Here is an 18,493-nt window from a genome sequence, read left to right as displayed (position 1 = left end):
CTTCTTAATCAAAATTAAATATCTTTAATTGGATAATATAATAATGAAGTGATCTTGGCCATTAAATTTTGAGTTTTAAAATGCAACATGCAACATTGGATGGTTTTTGTGTGTTTCACGATCGCGGTTGACGTTCGGACCGCCATGTCGGTCTTTGTTAACAGCCGTCGAAATATCTGCATTGCAGGCTCCCATGACCAAGGCTGGCACAGCCTGAGACTGGGCAAACCGTGAATTTCTGTCCTGAAAAGGTGCGAAAAACTCAAAAGTGGGCGGCGCTGGGCCTTACTTGCGTCCCGCTGCAGCGCCCCCAACCCGGCCCATGTCCGCCAAAACATGCCCCCAGACCCTGCGGTCGCACTAAATTCACCCTCAAAACAACACTCCCAAGCACCCAAATTGCTTCCTCGTCTGAATCTCTCGGACCCCGACCCGTATCGCCTCTGAATAAAAATCAGCTACACCGACCGCTCTCTCAAGACCACTGCTAGATTGAAAAAAAAATATTGTTTTTGTGCAGGATGGACGCAAACTACATCTCGGAGGAGGAAGATGAGGAGGACGAGGACGACGAAAGGACATCAGATGACTCGTCGTCATCATCACTCGAGTCAGACGATGAGAGTGACAGCCAGTCCGCGTTTCCATTACCCTCCGAGCCGACGGTCGAGTTCCGGCAGGGGGACGCAAGGGTCCTGCTTCCTGAGGGTCTGTGCCAGGACCAGCACATCTTCAATGAGTTTTTCTCGCTGGACATGTGGAACAACCACCTTACCTCCGAGCACCGCACCAATCTCATGGTTTGAAATTTCTTAATGAAAATAATGTATTACAATAATTTTTAAAATTTGTAGAAATATCTGCCGACGTTTGCTGCCAATGACAAGGCCGAGAAGGTGACAACCCTGCGAAACCTGTTCACGGGGGCCAACTTCAGCTTTGGCAATCCTCTGCATCGGTTTTTTGCGCAGCTCAAAGACGGCGCTTTTACTCCCAAGACTGACAAGCTGAGGGCCTTGCGTCGGCGCCTGCAGGCACAAGAGGGTAACCTCGAGCAGCAGCGCAGTTTGCACGCCAGCCTCAGAGCTCTGCTTAGGGCCAGGAAGCGGACACCTTTACTCGGGGGCTCGATCTCCACCAGCGATCTGCTCCTCCGCCTCCACAGACTTACCCCCATTGCCAAACCTACCCTGGCTGAGCAGAGGACCAAGCGCAGGTACTTTGATGAGCTCGGAAAGGTCCGCAGACAGCTCGGCGAGTTTGGACAAAGTGAGGATGAAATCTTCCCTGGTATGTTGCATATTCTGAGCTGGAAGTCTAATCTTTGCCTCTAGGATTTCTGTAAAAGAAAATTGGTTAAAAAATTTAAAAATTTCAGAAGGCCCTCCGGTTGGTCCTAGCAAGAAGCACAAAAAGCAGCTTCTAGCTGCACAGACGTGTCTGAAGCAGGAAATGCCAGTTATTGCGTCTTCCCTCAGTGATCTCAGTTCTGGCTGCCTGCAAGTCGGCAACTCTCTCGACTTCAATGAAAAGTATTACAAGAAAGTGATATCCAACTATAGGAAGCGCAAGAGAAAAGAAGCTGTAGGTTATTGTCTCAAATTGAAAATTTAAATTAAATTTGATTTTCACAGAGCTGCATAGAGGCAAACGGACTTAGTCGACGGAGAACGCAGCCTGTCAGCAAACCACCCTCAAGGCCGCCAGTCAAGAGGAGAAAAATCAAAGTTGAGGCTGCGCCGTCACCCCTGTTCAACAGTTCCGCTGCCAGTGTGGTCAATGGCTCCTCTTCTCTGCAGGCACCAGTAAATTGATATTTTTTTAAACCTTTTTTGGAATCTTTTAATATTTATAATTTGCAGAAGCCAATGGTAAAAGTCAAGTCTGAGGTCAGTCAGGGCAACGGTCCTTCAAAGGTGTCACCGCCCACAAAGAACGCCAAAGTTACAAGTCGTAGGCGCAGTAGCGCTAAGGTGCAGGTGGCGCCCCCGCCACTTGTGGAAATTAAGAAGGAGCCGCTTGAATTGGAAGTGGCGCCTAAGAGCAACGGTCTGGCGCCGGTAACGCCCATGACCCTTGCAACTCCAGTAGTGCCCGAAGTGGCTCCTCAGCCACCTCTGATGGCAGCCCCACCTGGCCCTGTTGTCTCCGATGACGCTCACGGCGCAATTGACACCAGTCAGATCCTTCCCAACATTACCTTCACTCCGCAGGAGATGGAGGCTCTTGAGATGCTCAACTTGTCCGAGTTTGAAGAGATTGTTGCCCAAATCACCGCCGCCCCTCCGTCCACCACCCCTCCCGCCCCCAGCGCCTCTGTCAAGTAAGTAAATATTTTTTCCAATAAAATAAAATAATTTGATTTTTTTTTAATTAGACCCGAATATGAGTTGAACCAAGAGATGCATGTGTGCTTCTTCACTCTGCTGAGGGACATAATCTGCTCAACGCAAGACCAGCGCATGGGGCTGCCTGCCTTGACTAGCAAGCTGCAGACCTGGCAGGAAAGCCCTATATCGCCCCTGAACGACTGGTTTGGTTTCTCCAAAAACTGGGTTGACCACCTTCACTCAGCCATCAACTTCCTGTCTGGAGACTTTCCAGGTTCAGGTTCAAATCTTAGTGTTTAGCAGAATCTTAATTTTTATTAAAACTTAAAAGTTTAATGAGACTAAAATTTAAATAATAATAATTTTCATTAATTAAAGCAATTGAAAGCTTCACAGAAATTCACAATTTTTTTATCTTATTGTTAGGTTGATAGAATTTTTAAAGAGAAATAATGACACATAAAATTAAACTATTCCAATCGAATTCAGAATAATATATATCATAAAAATGTGGGAAAGGCAATTTAGATGTGCAGAGGTGCCTTGTGCGCTTATATACTCGTCTAATTTTTGCAAAATACGAAACATCAGAAAGATGAGATGATAGTTTTTTTGGAAGAATGTTTTGGCAGAAATTTTTATCCCATATTTTTATATTAGGCATTAATAAAATTCGCCTTTTTTGTCTTCAGCTGAGACGCAGCCGGAAGAGTTTGTGCCGTATTTAGAGTACAAACCGCACATGCAGGCTTACCAATGGATAGGGGCAGGACGTGACTCTGACCATAACCTGGCCGCTTTGTGCTCACACTGGTTTGAGCGGCGTCATGACCTACCGTCGAGTGTGGCCCTGAAGGAGGGTGCCGACGATCCCAACCATCTACAGCCACCGCCCCCACGCTTCCCCACCACATGGCAGGTCCAGCCCGCTCTTGGCCCTGCCAGAGAGCTCTTCCATCTGCAGGTAGGCATTCCTTATCCATCCACCTCAAAATAAGTCAAAAATGAAATTTCAGGAAAGAGAGCGTTACGGAAACCCGAATAAGGCATTCACATACCGAATGCACGGCTTTGAGTCAGTCGTGGGGCCTCTGAAGGGCGCTTACTCAACAGGGTCGTCGCTCTCTAAGCCCAGGGGTCACACTCTCCTTGTTCCTGATAGGCCTAATTGTGTTACGATTTTGTCTTTAGGTACTAATTACAACCCCTATCATAGAAATTGCTGATCTTTTTTGAGCTCTAAATAAATTTGAAACATTGCAGTTCGAGACGCCGTTGCAAGACTGCCCAATGGAGAGGGAGCAAGAAGTGATATTTGTATGCTGTTGCGTGACTCGCAGTTTATGTCACCTGGTTCAGAGGAGAATTACCTTCAGTCAGTCGTGGGTGGCGCGCTAGATAGACTTCACTATGAGGCTGACACCTGTGTCAAGTATGATTCCAAGCGAAAGACCTGGGTATACCTTCACAGGCATCGCACCGAGGAGGAGTTCGGTGAGGCCAATATTCATTATTCATCAAGGAACAGACATCATTTGAATAAACGTAACCAAAAGTCATTAAACCCTCTGTTTTGTCTCAAAATCGCACCATTGAAAATAATTGATATAGACAATGATCCTTCTTTCTAACCTTTCTTAACCTACTAATAAATAATAGTTAAATTTAAACTTTCCACAAGTTCTACAATTTTTCCCACAGTTCTTTAACCATCCAATTCAAATTATTATTGTGTTATAGAAAAAGTTTACCAGCAACACCAGGCAATGCCTGCAAAGAGCAAGCGAGCCTCCCCGAAGAAGAATATGACACGTTCACCAAGGGTGTCAAAGGCCAAGGAGGTGTCTGGGGGGATCACCATTGCACACAACCCTGATGAGCCTGAGCAAATGGAGCGTATCTTGGCAGAGGTTGTGGGCTCCTTGTCGGAAGCAGGCCCCACCCCTGCTGCCACCCAGCACAGACTGAAAGCTCCGCCGGCCCCAAGGCCCTCGACAGCCTCTGTGGCTACAGGAGGCGGTGGCACATTCCAGAACGTGCAGATTGCTACCAGCACAGGCCTGCAGACCATTCAAATTGCAGCGCCTGCCAAGGGCGGCACATCCCTGCTTGCAAACTCACCCGCCAATAAGCAGCAGACCAAACCTGCTGTCAAAAAGGCACCCATCAGCAGGTGCTCCTTTTTTAATTTCATTCAATAGTTTCCATATTTTTTTTCTATTCATTTTTCAATTTGTGTAAATATGATAGGCATTTTTTTTAAGTTATGTTGATTGTTGAAAAAAATCATGCATCAATGATTTGTTTTATTTTTTAATATTAGGTATATAAGAATAACATTAACTTTCCTGCACTTTATATTGACAGTAAATCTCCTCAAACACTGCTGACAAAAAGGACGGTAGTTTCGACGGCAGTGCCAATTGTGACGAGCAGCACCATTGTTACAACCAGAGCAGCGCCACAGGTTAAGACAACCTTGGCCACTCAGATGAGCTCAGTCAAACCAAGCCTAACTGCCTCTACTTCTCCCCAAGTAAGCTGACTTTGATGCCTCCTTTACCAATTAATAAAAATTTTATCAGGTTAAGCTGGAAGCGGCGCGAGTGGTTAAAAGCACCGTCGGACCTCCGCAGCAGGTTAAGGTGATGAACACGGCAGTCAAGGTGCAGCCACAGGGCCAGCAGCTGCCTCGGCCACAACTGCAGCAACAGTTTGTCTCAGCCAAAACTATTCCTCAGGGTATCAAGGTCATTCCTAATACTGGTCAGTGAACTTTTGAAACTTTACGGTTGTCAAACAATACACCATCAGTAGTTATTATTTTCAATACTTTATGATACATAAGTAAACAAAATAATATCTGGTAATTAGTTATTTATAAAGTAATTTAACAAAACAACACAGTACTTCATTTAAAAAATTACAATTACAAATATTACAATTACGTTCAATTAGTCCAAGCATATAAACTTGCAATAGAGAAATTTTTATGTGTTCAATTTTGAGCCTAAAATGAGTTAATAACTCTAATATCTAAAGATTGTACTTGATGATTGCAAAAGTGAATATTTTTTGTACTAGTTTTAACCATTTTCTATTTATTTTAAGTGTAATTTTGATGTTTCAGCAATCAGAGGAGGCACAACTTTGGTGGGGCAACGTCCGCAGGCTGTGTTCATTAAGCAGTCAACAAGCCAGGCCGGTCAGCAGGGCTCACAGATCCCCACCCTGATCATGAATAAGAGCGGCGCCATCCAGGTCAAGTCCGCAAGCGACGCCTCAGTTACAAAACCGATGGTCACCAAGCTGGTAGCGGCCAATGCTCAGGGTCAACTTATCTCCCTCGACTCACTCACCGCTTCACAGCAGAAACAAATTGTCACCTCCTCTGGTAAATTTTTTCAAATAGTGACCGACAGTTCCAATTTTGGTTTCCATAGGTGGTGTCAAATCTGCACAGATATTGCATATGGCCAGTGGCTCGGGAGGTGTCCCTCAGCTGGCCGTAGTGTCGCCAGGAGGAGTGGTGAGGCCTCGGATGACCACACAGGTTGGCCAGCAGCTGAAAGGTGGCGGAATCCGCCTTTTGGGTCCTGCAACCTCTCAGGGTGGCCCTCCTGGCTACAATTTGGCGTCAATTGGAGGCCAGCAGGTCCTACTTGCCAGTAAACCGCAGACCACCACTGGCCAGGTACCTTATCAAATGCTCTTTGTCCTATTATGTTACATAAAAATTTCTTTCAGAACTTGATACTGGCTAGTGGCAGCGGTTCGGGCCAGCAGACGGTTGTTTTGGCATCACCGACGTCATTGCGGCCGCAGGGTGGGGCACTTGTCCTGCAGCAGGGCGGCGGCCAGCAGTTCATGCTGCCCGCCAACCTGCATGGTGCCAATATTAACCTCAAGTCGCTGCAGAACGTCCACGGCATCAGGGTCATTCCTATTGCCCAGGCTGCAGGGGCAAATACCAATTTACCTAAAGGTAGATATATTTTTATTTTAGAGACTAACAGGCCAGAAAAGATAAAATGATTTGTTGCGTTTCAAAATTTTTTTATAACTAACAAACAAAGATAAATCAGTCATAAGATGTTAAACTTGTAAAATCAAATGAGAATTGGGTCTCATAGAAAATTTCTCTTGCTAAAATTTGCCTTAAATTTTAAAATGTGCAGCTAATTGAATTTCATAATTGCAGGCCGCCAACAAGTGTTCGCTAGAATAATTTCGCCCGGTGGAAGAGCAACAGTGGCGGCAACAGCGGCTAGTAACAAAAGTGCAGAGGGGACCAAGGGTGTGGACGGCGCTGGGGAATGACTGAAGCAGTGTGATGCTATAGCCATGTCTATGAGTCAAAGCCGATCAATGTTCAATTTTTCCAACGACGATGACTCTTGACGATGATAAATTATTGTCATTTATATTTTGTTTTTTTTTAACTGAAAGGACGCTAACAAGTGTGTACATAAAAATTAAACCTCCAGAAGTGTATACTCTATTATATTTTGCTTTTATATGGAAGAATAAAACAACTCACTCTCACAAATGGGCTAGTTCAAATTAAAAGTAGTCAGTCTCTCTTGAAACAAGAATCACAAACGCGGACTGGTGTATCCCAGCCGCGTGAGGGCACTGGCCGCTTGTTCCCTGAGCAAGGCTGGCACACACCCTGGCCGCACTCACGGCAGTGGTGCGTCTTCTGCTTTGCAGTCGGCAAAGGTGTTCGACAAACATAACACTCCTTCACCTCAGAGTCAGGCACCCAGTACTCAGGTTGCACTGACGACTTAATAAGTTCTGCAATTCAGAGGATGGTATTTTTTTTTTATTACGTCTACATATTTTAAAATTAAAAAGAAAAAAATATTGTACCTTTAGGATATTCAAGAACGGACGCGACGTTGGTCAGGGTGTTAAACACAACCTCGCCATACTTCCTGGCCCTGATCTCCTCCAGCGAGTTGTCCAGGGAGGGTTGGGTAGTTCGAAAGTCACGGCACCGCTGGCACACACGCACCGGCGTTTGGCCCCAGCCACGTTCGGGTACTGCCCTTTGGTATGCCGAGCACGCATCACAGAATCCCTCGCCACACGCCCTGTCATAAAAATTCCAATTTAAGTAACAAAATAGTTGATTGCATTACGGATTATGGACCTGCAGTGGTGTTTGGCTGAGTCAAGGTCAAAGTGCAGGCCGCACTGGTGGCAGTGGGAGATCTCCGAGTTAGGCCTCCAGTATTTGGGCGCAATCTGGTCTGCCACCCAGGCTGAGAGGGCGACAGACGGCGCCTTGGACACGCCGACTACCGCGTCCGAGAGCTGCGATACGCCGTCAAGGATGCGGCGCGCGGTGTTGTGTCCGGTGGAGCCAAGGACGCCGACGCGCCAAACGTGCACCACCTCACCACGCACTACGCCCTGCTCAGGCTCCTTGTTACCATACCAGTATTGCCGGCTGCGGTATATCACGCCGCACCTACTGCACTCCAAAACATACCCTGACCACGCGTATCTGCAACACCAGCCAGTAATAAATAAGACAATGAACATTTTTTGTGTTAAATTTTAAAGAAAAACTTGAGCGGACCTCTCAGATTCTTCAAAAATTTTGATAATAAATTAACTCCGGGATATTGATGTGAAATAATTAGTTTAAAAAAATGCATACTTAGCAATTCCAAGCCAAGAGGCCTGTTCGTTGGCAGCGGCCATCTTGGGCACCACAACCTGGCGGTGTCCGTTGTTGTAGCAGGCAGTGCACAGGTACTCGCAGTTGCGGAACTGGCTCTGAAAGGTGCACAGGGAGACGCAGGCGTGTGGGTCGCCGTCCTTCAGGTGGCCCATGCTCAGTTCGCAGCGCTCGCCGCAAGAGGCACACGAAGCGGCGCAACTGAAGTACTCGGCCGGCAGCACCGCCGTCCGGCCGTCGTCCTGCAGCCGCCCACTGAACTTGTCGTTCAACACCCTCAGCGCACCCAACACCAATTTGCTAGCTCGGGCCGAACGCACAGCAGTGCTCGAAAGCTCTTGCTGCACAGCAGTCTTCACAAGACCAAAATTTGTTACTCCGTCTACGCACTGCACACCAACGTATCTAACAAATTCAACGAGTTGTCGAGTTTGAATGAATAAAAGAAAAAAATAAGTGCGAATGCTTAATTTAAAATAAAATGGAAATCACAACAATGAATTAAAGAAATATTCTGTGGCACAGAAAAAATTTAAACCCACCACATTTTCTTTTGCAAAGTAAAAAAGATGTAAACTTTTTTTTATCTTTTTAATATGAAATGATTTACTTATTTGGGTTGGATATTTTAGATTCAAATAAGGATTTTATTTAGCAGATGATTTAATTATCCACAGATGTGTCTATGCCTGTATTTGCATGCAATGATGAATAAATTGAAATGATGGGGTGGAAAGCTAGAAAATAAATTGACATAAAGGAGCAAAAGTGACTCATTACTATACTGACCTAAGTGAACTGAAAGCGTTGAGGTCGAGTCCAAGCTGACTGAAGCGTTTTCGCAGCTGCTCCTCGGGACTGTTGTTTTCATCATCGGTGGCCTTGAGCGGCTCAGTGTGTCTCGTCTCATGGAAAATGAGCACCGCCGGACCCAAATTGCACACAGAGTCCTAATTTAAATGAAAATAAAAAAACCACATTTACACAATTATCTAAAAAAAAACCTGACTGGAGGTTGAGCAAGATTGGTTCAAGTCGGTTTCTAGTTTGTTAAGGGCGTCGGCAAAGTGCTTAAGGTAGGCCTTGGAGGCGGTGCCCAGGAAGGTGAAGAGGTCCCTGTGGAGGCGCTCGGAGCGGGTACGGTAGAGCACGAGGTCAGAAACAGCCAGCACCTTGAGCAGGAGGCGGGTGCGTTGGTGCTCAGAGTTGGTGGCGCCCAGCAGGCCCTCTGTGTCCAGGCAGATGACCCTTTCAGCAGGGCAGAAGGCTGCCCGCACACCCATGGTGCATGGATCCGGCTGACTCGACTCAGGCAGCACCTCGCGTCCTTCAAAGAACAACCGGTTGAGCGTGTGCGACTTTCCATCACCAGTGTTGCCAAAAACAGACACCACCTTCACCCTAGTCGAAGGTTCGCAGCCTAAGCGACTTGCGAACTGGTCGGAAGTGCTAACCTGAAATCAAAATAAATTTGAAAACTAAAAATAAAATGAAAACAAGTCAGACTGAATGGTTTTGATATAAAGGGGATTACCAAATTCATTAGATGAATCCTTATGGACCATGAGAGTAATAATGCAATTTCGGCAAATTCTAAACCTACTAGGCTTTCTTATAAAAAGTGTACAAAAAAAATTGCAACTTTGTTAATTTCAGTCTAGGCTTAAAATTGAAAATCAAGAGCACCATTCCAACTTCCACCATTTAAAAAATGCATTAAAACTTATTTATACCTTAAGGTGCTCCTTGCCATCAATGAGGAGAAAACTCTGCTCAAGATCAACCTCAGGCTGCAGGGACAGATTGCAAGTGACATCAGGCAGGTTGTTGAGCAGCTGGTGCTGGTCAGAGTCCTCGATCGGCAGGGACATGAGGTCGTCGTCCAGAGAGATGTTTGGCATTCTGCTGAAGATGGACAAACTAGGTGTGTCGATGGACGCCAGAATGGCTGAAGAATCTTCGTCCCTCACAGACAACTTGTTGGAGCCTCCCGACGACCCTGCCAGCGCTTCTTCAGGAATCATCGGCGCAAATGAGGCCTGTTTGATTATCTGCAAAATTAGCAATAATTGGATAATTAACAAAGTCTTACATTTTGCATTAAATTTGTTAAATTTAGCATAAATTAATCACATTATGGTAATTTTTAACTTAGTAATCTGTATGAAAAATTTAGCAAAAGAACGTCCTCCGATGTTACATATTATCATAATTTGCATAGATTGTAAAATAAGCAAAATTTTGTGAAGTCCAAAAAAATTATTATTTTGCATCATGCAGGTGAGATAAGAAGCACCTCTTTTGCGTCTTTAGTGGAAGCTCTCACCTTGAGGAGGCACTGCTGGTAATGGTTGTTATCATTATCAAAGAAGCGACGATCGAGTGGTAATATTACGAAGAGTGTTTCTTATTATAACAACTACTCTGATAGTCGGTCGATACAAACGAGTGCACCAATGTAGACACAATCTATTATTGTGTGTATGTATTACAAGCTTTTGCCAAATGACTCACGAAACGAGCACGGCAAAATGTAGTTTTGAATTTGAAGGTCGAATTTTTCGGAATCGGTCGGTCGAAATGATTCGAAAGTGGAATTCCGGACGAACACTGAGCTTAAATCCGACCATTCATTGAGCGAACAAATTTTTATACGATTCCAAAGTCCCAATTTAAATAATCAAAGTTAACGAGGCTGAAAGTAAAATCCGACTTCGAGGCTCGAGCTGTGAACTGCCACACCCCCTCGAGCCCCCTTATTTATTCATTTGCAACAACCTTGCAGAAATAATCTCAAAAATTCTACGAAGAAAAACAAATAAATTCAGGAAAAAATATAACTTTTTTTTAGTTTGAGAAATTTCTTTGTTTTATGGAACATAATTTGAAAAATGAAGAATCCGGGATTGATGTTTTTGTTTTCATATAACACTACTTATGGTTGGCAGCATTGAAATTGAAGCAAGCAATAAAAAATTGCGAAAAATTCCTAAAAATTAAATATAAAAAATACTGCGATTTGAGTCAATATGCGTGTATGTAAAAGCGCTGATTGACAGTTCTTTGACTCTTATTTTTTTTTTTAATAGTCAAATATTTTATTTATAAACCATTTGTTAATTTTATTTGCGGTGTATTTCAAAAATAACGTTGCATGTTATGCATGCAATAAAACAAGGATCTTTCATTTATAAATAAAAGATACTTGTATAATATTAACAAAAAGTACACATCGTTTTGATACAAACATGTATCAAGCATTATTTATAAATAATTTAGCTAAGTTTGTCTATATGTATACCTTGCTTCTTAACAATCACATTTTGATTTTTATAGAATTTGAAAAAACACAACACTTTTTGTCACTAAATAAACTTGATTTTTTTTTTAATTCAGCATTTAATTTAGGATAATTAATCACCAGGGAGAGAGAACGAAAGAAAAAAAAATCAAGTTTTGAATTAAGTGCACGCTACGAAATAAAGTACTCGGTGATAGTTTCGACATGGGCGCGGCAAATAGGGCAGAGGTTGTTGATACTTTTGCTGCAGTCGAAACAGAGGCAGATGTGGCCACATGGCAGCAGAATGACCTCCCGAGGGTTGTCGCAAATAATGCAGGCGGTCGACTGGTCTGATTGCTCTGCTCGCCGCTTCTCCTCCAGTCGCTTTGTCTCAAAGCGCCGCCGTCTTCGCTCGTCCTCAGCAGCCTAGGAGATTTTATTCATTGTAGCTCTAAGAAGACAAAATTTAGGGGTGAAAATATTAACCTTGGCTCGGTGATTCTCAAAGGCTCTCCGCAGGGTGTAGCTGACAACAAGGGCGCCTGCAAAGCTGGCCACCAGCAGCAGCACCACAGACCAACGCTTGCTGACCTTGAGCTTCTTGCTCAATTCAGACACGGTCAGTTCTGTCAAGATGTATGGGCGCATCGAGGCGCCATTCACAGGGCTCAGCGTTTTGTCTGCACACAGAAAAAAAGAAATTAATTAAAATAATAATAATAAAGTAAGAAAATATTTGGAAAATATTATTTGAACTTCAGATGAATAAAATAAATACAAATTCTTCAACTAACTTCAATGAATCAAAACTTTTTCAAATATAATCTTTTTTTAATAAAGTATATAGAGAGAAAAATTGTATGTTCAACTATTCAAAATCAACTTTAAAGTTTGAACTTGAAAAATCTAAAATGTGCACAATTTTCTAATTTTAAATGAAATATATGAAGACCAATCTTATTTTAAAATTACCCTTAGCAATGGGACCACAGGCAGAGATTTTAGTTCCAACGAGGAGCATTTCCTCAGTCGACTGGATGCCCCGGTGTCTAGTTCCAACGAGGAAGCTCCACAGCTGGTCTAGGAAGCCTGAAGACTTCTGGCTGAACTCAGAGGCGACCGTGCGCAAACTGAGGGCTGCCGCCTCCACAGGCTCTTCCATCTCGACCAGACTCTTGCCCACCCTGACCCCAAAGGGCACCACGTTTGACGTGTCTGCAATTACCCGTTCTCCGTCCTGCCTGAATTTTCACAAATTTGAATTAAATAAAAAAGAAAAGTAAAAAAAAAGTTGCTAACCAGAAGCCAGCGGTGCTCCTCGAAGTGACATATTCCTTGACTTTGAGCCTCTGGATGACGCCCTTGACAGACTTGTCATTGAAGCTGTGGATGACGGGCCCAATGGGCTCAACGAAGCCCTGCACCACGGCCCACTTGCCCCCGCCTTCACTCAGCCAGTATTCCAGGCCTTTGTGGTCTGTGATCACAGGCGCCTTTGTTTTGATAACAAATGATTAAGAATAAGTTTATGAATTTAAGAGGAAACTCACGTCAAGGGCGGCGACGGCCTTACTGCTGTTGCGGTACCATTTCCATGCACACGCCACGACGAACGTGTCCACGGTGAGCAGCAGCAGCTCCTTGCCATAGTCCGACCAGTTGATCATCCTGGCTTGTCCGACCTCAAACTTCAGCACGATGATTCGCAGCTCGCAGCCATAATCCGACTTAATTCTGACAAGAAAATGGCAACATGAAATAAAATTATTGTAATAAAGAGGAAAGAGGAGGAATAAATATTTTACACTTACGCAAATCGAGATTTGCGGGGACCCCACGTTTTACCTTCTGCTGGTCATAAACTGGTCATTAATGTGAATTCTCGAATTTTTAAACTATGAGATAATGGCTGTTCTAATTAAGGGTAATACCTTCCAACTCCCAGAAAGTTGGAAGAATAAGGAATAAGCCGGAACAAGCCAAAAATTATGGGATTGTTTTGGTTTTGATCATTCAAAACAGATGATGGAGTTAAGAGTGTGACGTCATGCGCCGGGGGAGAGTGGGGGTTTTTAGCGTTACAGCAAAACCGAATGCAATTTTACGCAAACAGGGTTTCAGAATTATTTATAATAATGTATAATTGAATATAATACATTTTCGCAAACTAAGTATTAATCAAAGAAAGACAATAATAAATTATTAATACTCTTGAAAATGCAGAGTATAATTTACTCAAAGCAGCAAAGTGTTAGATTATTACATTACATATTGCTGTGACAAAATAGTTTTAAATCATCATGAAACCCTATGGCCTATCGGATCTATTATTTTGTGTTCGTGACATTATTTTGTGTTAGAATAGGAGCCCAATCAGAGTCCCCTGCAAAATAACTATATTTTTTTTTTAAATTTAATCTGCAAAATAACTATATTTTTTTTAAATTTAGATTTCATTCTCATAATATTATGTTTTTTTGGCCATGAAAGTAATACAGAATTTTAATATATTCTCGAATAACAGAAAATAGCAGCAGATAAATTAGGCTGTAGGCCAAGTTTGGATTTTTTTCCCCTGTTCCAAGCCATTCCATCGTCTCAATATATATGACAAAATTTTAGGGAAAAAAATAAAATAAGAAAAGCGTAGAATTATGGAGCAGATCGTCCTAATTGATACCGATTGATACTTTTATGAAATTTAAAAAATACTGCATTCAGTTCATTTTCGAGGTTTATGATTATAATAAAAATCTTTTGGCATTCATAGTTTGGTGGCGTCAATTTATTTGTCGCCAAATCTATTACTTGTTAACTTTTATTATGCAACCCGCGGAACTCTCGCGCGCCACGTGCTGCCTAGCGAGTTTTACTTTTGCCGTATTATGACTGTGCTGTGACCGTGCAATGCAACTTATTTCCAGACTTACTGCAGACTTATTTTCCATTCTATGAGCCCTAATTTTTCTTGTATTAAAAGGAAACAAATTAAAAATGAATTTGAATAATCTCTAATAAATATTTTCTAAATTAAATATTTCTCCAGTCAATTTATAAATATCTAAATTAGTCTCTAAAACTAAAAATGTAAATGGCTGAAATTCAAGTGCACAAATAAAGTACAATATTTTGTTTGTTGCGAGATGTGTTTAGTTGGCGTTTTTGTCGTAGCGCGATTCGAAAAGGAGCGAGAGATCGAGTCGTGCGCAGCCTTGCTCTCGTTATGACTGATTGATTCTGTACCAGGCTTTGTCTCTCGGCTCACCTTTGCCCGCGCACGCCAGCCAAATTACTATTATTAAACTTGCCACCTTTGTTTCTTACCCAGCAAGTGAAAAAACTCGAGAGCCTGTTTACTTTCCTGCCAATCTCCCATCTTGACGTTTGCAAGCACAAAGAGAACAACAATGATTATTCACAAAGAATATTATACCACAAGCGAATACAACTCCCCTGCTGTTATGCAACTGCGGCAAACGACAAAAAAAATTATAACCCGTTTAGCTTAGAGCAGGCTTAGAGGAAGAACGATGATTTTTTATTTGCTGCTGGCTTTGGTTTTATTTTTGATTCAAATTTAGGGCGACGCGATAACAATAAATCGCGCAAACTGTTTTTTATTCGGATTCAATTTCGCAAACTTGCTGCGGATCGAATTGTGGGAAAAACATTTTTATTTATTGATGGCAGCGGGCGGACGGGCGTCTCATAATTTTCAGCTCCGGGCGTGGCGATTCCAAATTATTTGCGGCCGCGAGCCCAGATCGAAACAAAATATATTTTTCTGGTCTGACGAAATTGCGTCCGACCTCGGCCTTGCAACTCAATTTTCATCTCGTTGCGACCACCGCCGCAATCCGAGACGATCCATTTTTTTTCCACCTCCACGGAATCTGCAGATTTTGCAAAATTAACACATCAATCTTGATTTGTTTTCAGAGTGAATCCTAATAACAAAGGATCAAATTTACCAGAATTCCCATGATTGTGTTAAATATGAGTTTTTTAAACAATAATTTTAGACAATTTTGCAACAAACAAAATTCTTGTTCCTTTCGTTTAAAAATATATATCCAAGAGCTTCGATTTAAATTTAAAATGAAATGTTTTCATAAATTTTTGTTAAAAGTTGAAGTTTTAGAAATAATCCAACTTGCCAAAAGCAGTGCAAGATTGAGTTTTTCATGAAATGAAGCTATCAGATGCTATAAATCTCAGTGTAAAAATGAACACCAAATTTTTATAATATAAAATTTAATTATTAAATTTGATGACAGAGTTTTAAAATTTTTTAATAGGTCTTTAAAATTTTAATCAAACAAATAATATCTCTGGTGCATTCCTCTCGACCGTTGCAGAAATAGCGGAAACAATGTGCTCTAAGAACACCCGCATTTCTCTTGAAAAAATTTGCCCTTCACCGCCGACGCTGAGCAATTTGTCACAATTTCCCAAGAGGCACGCGAGAAATGAGAAATGCAATTAATTAGAGTCTTCTAGCAACAAGTTCTCCCATTAATAATAGAAACAAACTAATAATGTGTTTTTATTAATTTCTTCTCTGATTTTGCAATAGGATTTTTATTCAAAAAAAGTCATTGTCACTCACGCAAGTTTCTCAATAGGAATTTACGCGTGTGCAAGCAAAGAAAGATTATAAAGTAAAAGTTTTTAGAGCTTTTACGCTTGATTAATCACGCATTAATTAATCTGCTGATCCGCGAGATTGAAAGACAAAAAAAATCAATCAAGGGATAGATTTGTTCACTCAACCAATTAAATTCCCGGTAAGATTCATTTTATTCTTCAGGTAAAATAAAATATAATTTACAATTCATAAAGTATTTAAAAATATGGCAAAGAATCGATATAATTAAGCTGCATATGTATTACAAATTTGAACAAAATATTTCAGTGCACAAAATAAGAACACTACTATTGACATGAGCTTTATTGGTGTGTGTTCTTGACACCGTTCTTTTTCACTCGATCTTTCCAGCCGTTCTCCAGCAATTATTGCTTCTTGTTCTTTTTGTGATTGTGAACTCAATACACGCCGTATTGCAGCTGATAAGCACGTGCGCACACCCGACACCCACTACTCCAATAATATTCTACTTTAGTCCTTCAAGAAATGCACCTATGGGCTAAAAGTTGCGTCACAAACAGGATCTAGCATATTAAGTATATTATAAATTAAATCTCACCTATTGCGAAAACAATTAATTTGAAAGACCCCTCGACATTTGGCCAGTCACGTCCAACATAAATCGCCGATTTGAGCCGGATTTCTTCTTGCAATGCAAATTAAGTTTGTGTCAAATATTTTCACACCTTCGCCCGCGATTCGTTAAAGATTTGCTGATTGTCATGCATGCGGCGCCGCGTTCGCTCGCTCGCTCGCAAAAGGTGACACTTTCTTTCTTCCGACCAGCAGCTTTTACTTCCCTTTCCTTCTCCAACACACCAAACACAAATACACACACGCGTATTTCACGCATAGATGAACAAATCAGATCGCGTATATTTATAATGTACAAAATTCTCAGCATTCTTCACCAGCGGATGAAGAATAATAAAAATAAAATAATCGACACTTGCCAAAATTTGGCTAATTTTTGCAGGAATTCAAATCTCCACATTGGTCAAGGAACTCGACCCCCAAAAATGAGTTTTTTAATTGACTTTACTTTCATGAAAAATCGTGATTTATGTTTATCAATATTTACATAATTAAGAGCATCTTCTACCCAAACAAATTATTTGCAAGTTAAAAAATTACAAGCTCAACAAAAATAAGAGACAGAAAGAAAAACTATGTAAATTGAAGGAAATAATTTTGGTAGATATTGCTTAATAAATATTTCTTTACCACGATCGACTTGTGTTATTGGCTTGTTGCATACTTAAATTTAGTAAGAGATTTATAATAAAAAGACGCAAATTTCCTTTTATCTTAATTTTTGTAAATATTAACTTATTTCAAATCAAATTTTTTTTCATCAGAAATATGGACAAATGTTTGTTAATACTTTATTTTATAATTTAATTGTCCGATGTAATTCATATTTTATTACATATATTGACCAAAGGAGCTTAAAAAATTTGTTTCTTAAAATTTCCTTCGTGCAGTGATCGAAATTATCAGTTTTGAGTTGTTTGAAATTTCTCGCGTTTTGCAGCGGTGGAGGAAGTTATGCAATCGGCAGGACGGGAAGTGGCTCAGATTTGAATCCCGGCGGCGGCACATTCTCTCTCAATAGTCAATACACTTTTTTCCTTGCGATTATCGAGCGAGGCGCGGCTTTCGAGTTACATACATAAGTGGAGAGTGAAATGGTCTCTTTCTCTCTTACTCGTAGGTGGGCGGTTTTTAACAAAGTCAGCAGCGAAACACACACTCGCCGCCGCCGCTTGTTACGAAAAAAGCAGGAGTGTTCGGGTCACGTAACGTAATTAACTTTAGCAAATCGATATTTGCTCGGAGAACAAACCAATGAATTCTTATGTCATGGCGTGGAATGCTACAGAATTAAATTTAACGGCAAAGAAGTAATGGGCACACCTGAAATTGCTGCTGGGTGAAATAAAAGTTTTTTTGTTCATTGATTTTTATAGCTACTGGGTTGAGAAAATTCTGAATTCATTTTTATAATTGAAGTTTAAAAAATCGAAAGTTGGAGCAACACCTCTTGTTTCCAATCTTTTTAGCCAATATTAAAATAAAAAATATTAGAGTATTTGGTCCTTGTACTTGCGATTATTAAATATATTTATTTTTACAGAATAAATGGGAAATTTATTCTATTTATAAAGAAATTTTTCAACTAAGCTTAAAAAACTGAAAGATTAAGTGGTTGAATGCTAGTTTTTCAAATACCGAAGTTTCTGAACCAAATAATTGTCTGTCACGCGGGAATGAAATAAGTTTAAAATTATTTACTCGTCTTAATTAAAATTTATTGTTCTGAAACTCCGTTTCCATAACCCGCGTGGACAGGGTAATAAATAAAAAGCCTAGTAGTTGTGACATTTGTCCGCGATCTACCAATTAATTGAACGTGCAATAAACAAAAGATAGTATCAACCAGAAGTGGTTTCATCTCGATCTCACGCGCATTTTGAAATCTCGCCTATTTCGACTGTTGCTCTTCATACAAAATAATAAATCTAGCTCCGACCTAGTAA

General features: G+C 41.3%; 3 protein-coding genes across 10 annotated transcripts; 1 reads left to right on the top strand and 2 right to left on the bottom strand.

Moving 5' to 3' along the window:
- The first annotated feature begins 104 nt into the window (after nucleotides 1–104).
- LOC132199788 (nuclear factor related to kappa-B-binding protein) lies at nucleotides 105–6,879 on the top strand. 5 transcript variants are annotated; one of them, XM_059624774.1, is made up of 17 exons: nucleotides 105–251; nucleotides 521–800; nucleotides 855–1,290; nucleotides 1,382–1,584; nucleotides 1,635–1,805; nucleotides 1,863–2,323; nucleotides 2,378–2,610; nucleotides 3,023–3,294; nucleotides 3,347–3,521; nucleotides 3,594–3,875; nucleotides 4,071–4,503; nucleotides 4,698–4,866; nucleotides 4,916–5,096; nucleotides 5,461–5,724; nucleotides 5,774–6,024; nucleotides 6,078–6,315; nucleotides 6,532–6,879. In XM_059624774.1, exons 2-17 carry the CDS (start codon nucleotides 522–524, stop codon nucleotides 6,648–6,650), a joined length of 4,167 nt encoding a protein of 1,388 aa, XP_059480757.1. In that variant the 5' UTR covers nucleotides 105–251; nucleotide 521; the 3' UTR covers nucleotides 6,651–6,879. The 5 variants fall into 5 exon arrangements, with proteins under 5 accessions (XP_059480757.1, XP_059480758.1, XP_059480759.1 ...); XM_059624775.1 differs by having other exon boundaries at nucleotides 1,379–1,584; nucleotides 2,378–2,604; XM_059624776.1 differs by having other exon boundaries at nucleotides 1,379–1,584; nucleotides 3,594–3,824.
- LOC132199790 (zinc finger FYVE domain-containing protein 1-like) lies at nucleotides 5,334–10,765 on the bottom strand. Of its 4 annotated transcripts, XM_059624780.1 has the most exons (9): nucleotides 10,349–10,765; nucleotides 9,756–10,073; nucleotides 9,027–9,476; nucleotides 8,812–8,972; nucleotides 8,002–8,427; nucleotides 7,489–7,845; nucleotides 7,206–7,429; nucleotides 6,871–7,130; nucleotides 5,334–6,309 (listed from the first exon to the last, which is right to left on the bottom strand). In XM_059624780.1, exons 2-8 carry the CDS (start codon nucleotides 10,044–10,046, stop codon nucleotides 6,904–6,906), a joined length of 2,136 nt encoding a protein of 711 aa, XP_059480763.1. In that variant the 5' UTR covers nucleotides 10,047–10,073; nucleotides 10,349–10,765; the 3' UTR covers nucleotides 5,334–6,309; nucleotides 6,871–6,903. The 4 variants fall into 4 exon arrangements, with proteins under 4 accessions (XP_059480763.1, XP_059480765.1, XP_059480762.1 ...); XM_059624782.1 differs by lacking the exon at nucleotides 5,334–6,309 and having other exon boundaries at nucleotides 6,821–7,130; nucleotides 10,319–10,765; XM_059624779.1 differs by lacking the exon at nucleotides 5,334–6,309 and having other exon boundaries at nucleotides 6,821–7,130.
- Nucleotides 10,766–11,444: 679 nt separating this feature from the next.
- Nucleotides 11,445–13,335, bottom strand: LOC132200190 (mitochondrial E3 ubiquitin protein ligase 1-like). The gene is made up of 6 exons (XM_059625453.1): nucleotides 13,117–13,335; nucleotides 12,856–13,039; nucleotides 12,605–12,798; nucleotides 12,278–12,546; nucleotides 11,792–11,985; nucleotides 11,445–11,731 (listed from the first exon to the last, which is right to left on the bottom strand). The coding sequence occupies exons 2-6, from the start codon at nucleotides 12,970–12,972 to the stop codon at nucleotides 11,495–11,497; spliced, it is 1,011 nt and encodes a 336-aa protein (XP_059481436.1). The 5' UTR covers nucleotides 12,973–13,039; nucleotides 13,117–13,335; the 3' UTR covers nucleotides 11,445–11,494.
- Nucleotides 13,336–18,493: the final 5,158 nt, after the last annotated feature.

This window comes from Neocloeon triangulifer, unplaced genomic scaffold (genome assembly GCF_031216515.1).
Source record: "Neocloeon triangulifer isolate White Clay Creek 2 clone unplaced genomic scaffold, ASM3121651v1 ptg000014l, whole genome shotgun sequence".
NCBI lineage: Eukaryota > Metazoa > Arthropoda > Insecta > Ephemeroptera > Baetidae > Neocloeon > Neocloeon triangulifer.
The sequence above is the reverse complement of the archived record's forward strand: the minus strand, read 5'-3'. Positions and strand labels throughout refer to the sequence as shown.

Bases quoted from the DNA above. Each gene is read 5' to 3' on its own strand.
- LOC132200190 (XM_059625453.1), bottom strand. From the start codon at position 12,972: ATGATCAACTGGTCGGACTATGGCAAGGAGCTGCTGCTGCTCACCGTG. The intron at 11,986-12,277 runs GTAATTTTAAAA...TTCTGTGTGCAG, and splicing joins CTGTGGTCCCATTGCTAAGG to ACAAAACGCTGAGCCCTGTG. The intron at 11,732-11,791 runs GTTAATATTTTC...AAAATCTCCTAG, and splicing joins TTGAGAATCACCGAGCCAAG to GCTGCTGAGGACGAGCGAAG.
- LOC132199790 (XM_059624780.1), bottom strand. From the start codon at position 10,046: ATGATTCCTGAAGAAGCGCTGGCAGGGTCGTCGGGAGGCTCCAACAAG. The intron at 9,477-9,755 runs GTATAAATAAGT...TTTTGATTTCAG, and splicing joins ATGGCAAGGAGCACCTTAAG to GTTAGCACTTCCGACCAGTT. The intron at 7,131-7,205 runs GTACAATATTTT...TCTGAATTGCAG, and splicing joins CGTTCTTGAATATCCTAAAG to AACTTATTAAGTCGTCAGTG.
- LOC132199788 (XM_059624773.1), top strand. From the start codon at position 522: ATGGACGCAAACTACATCTCGGAGGAGGAAGATGAGGAGGACGAGGAC. The intron at 3,522-3,593 runs GTACTAATTACA...GAAACATTGCAG, and splicing joins TGTTACGATTTTGTCTTTAG to TTCGAGACGCCGTTGCAAGA. The intron at 4,504-4,697 runs GTGCTCCTTTTT...TTATATTGACAG, and splicing joins AAAAAGGCACCCATCAGCAG to TAAATCTCCTCAAACACTGC.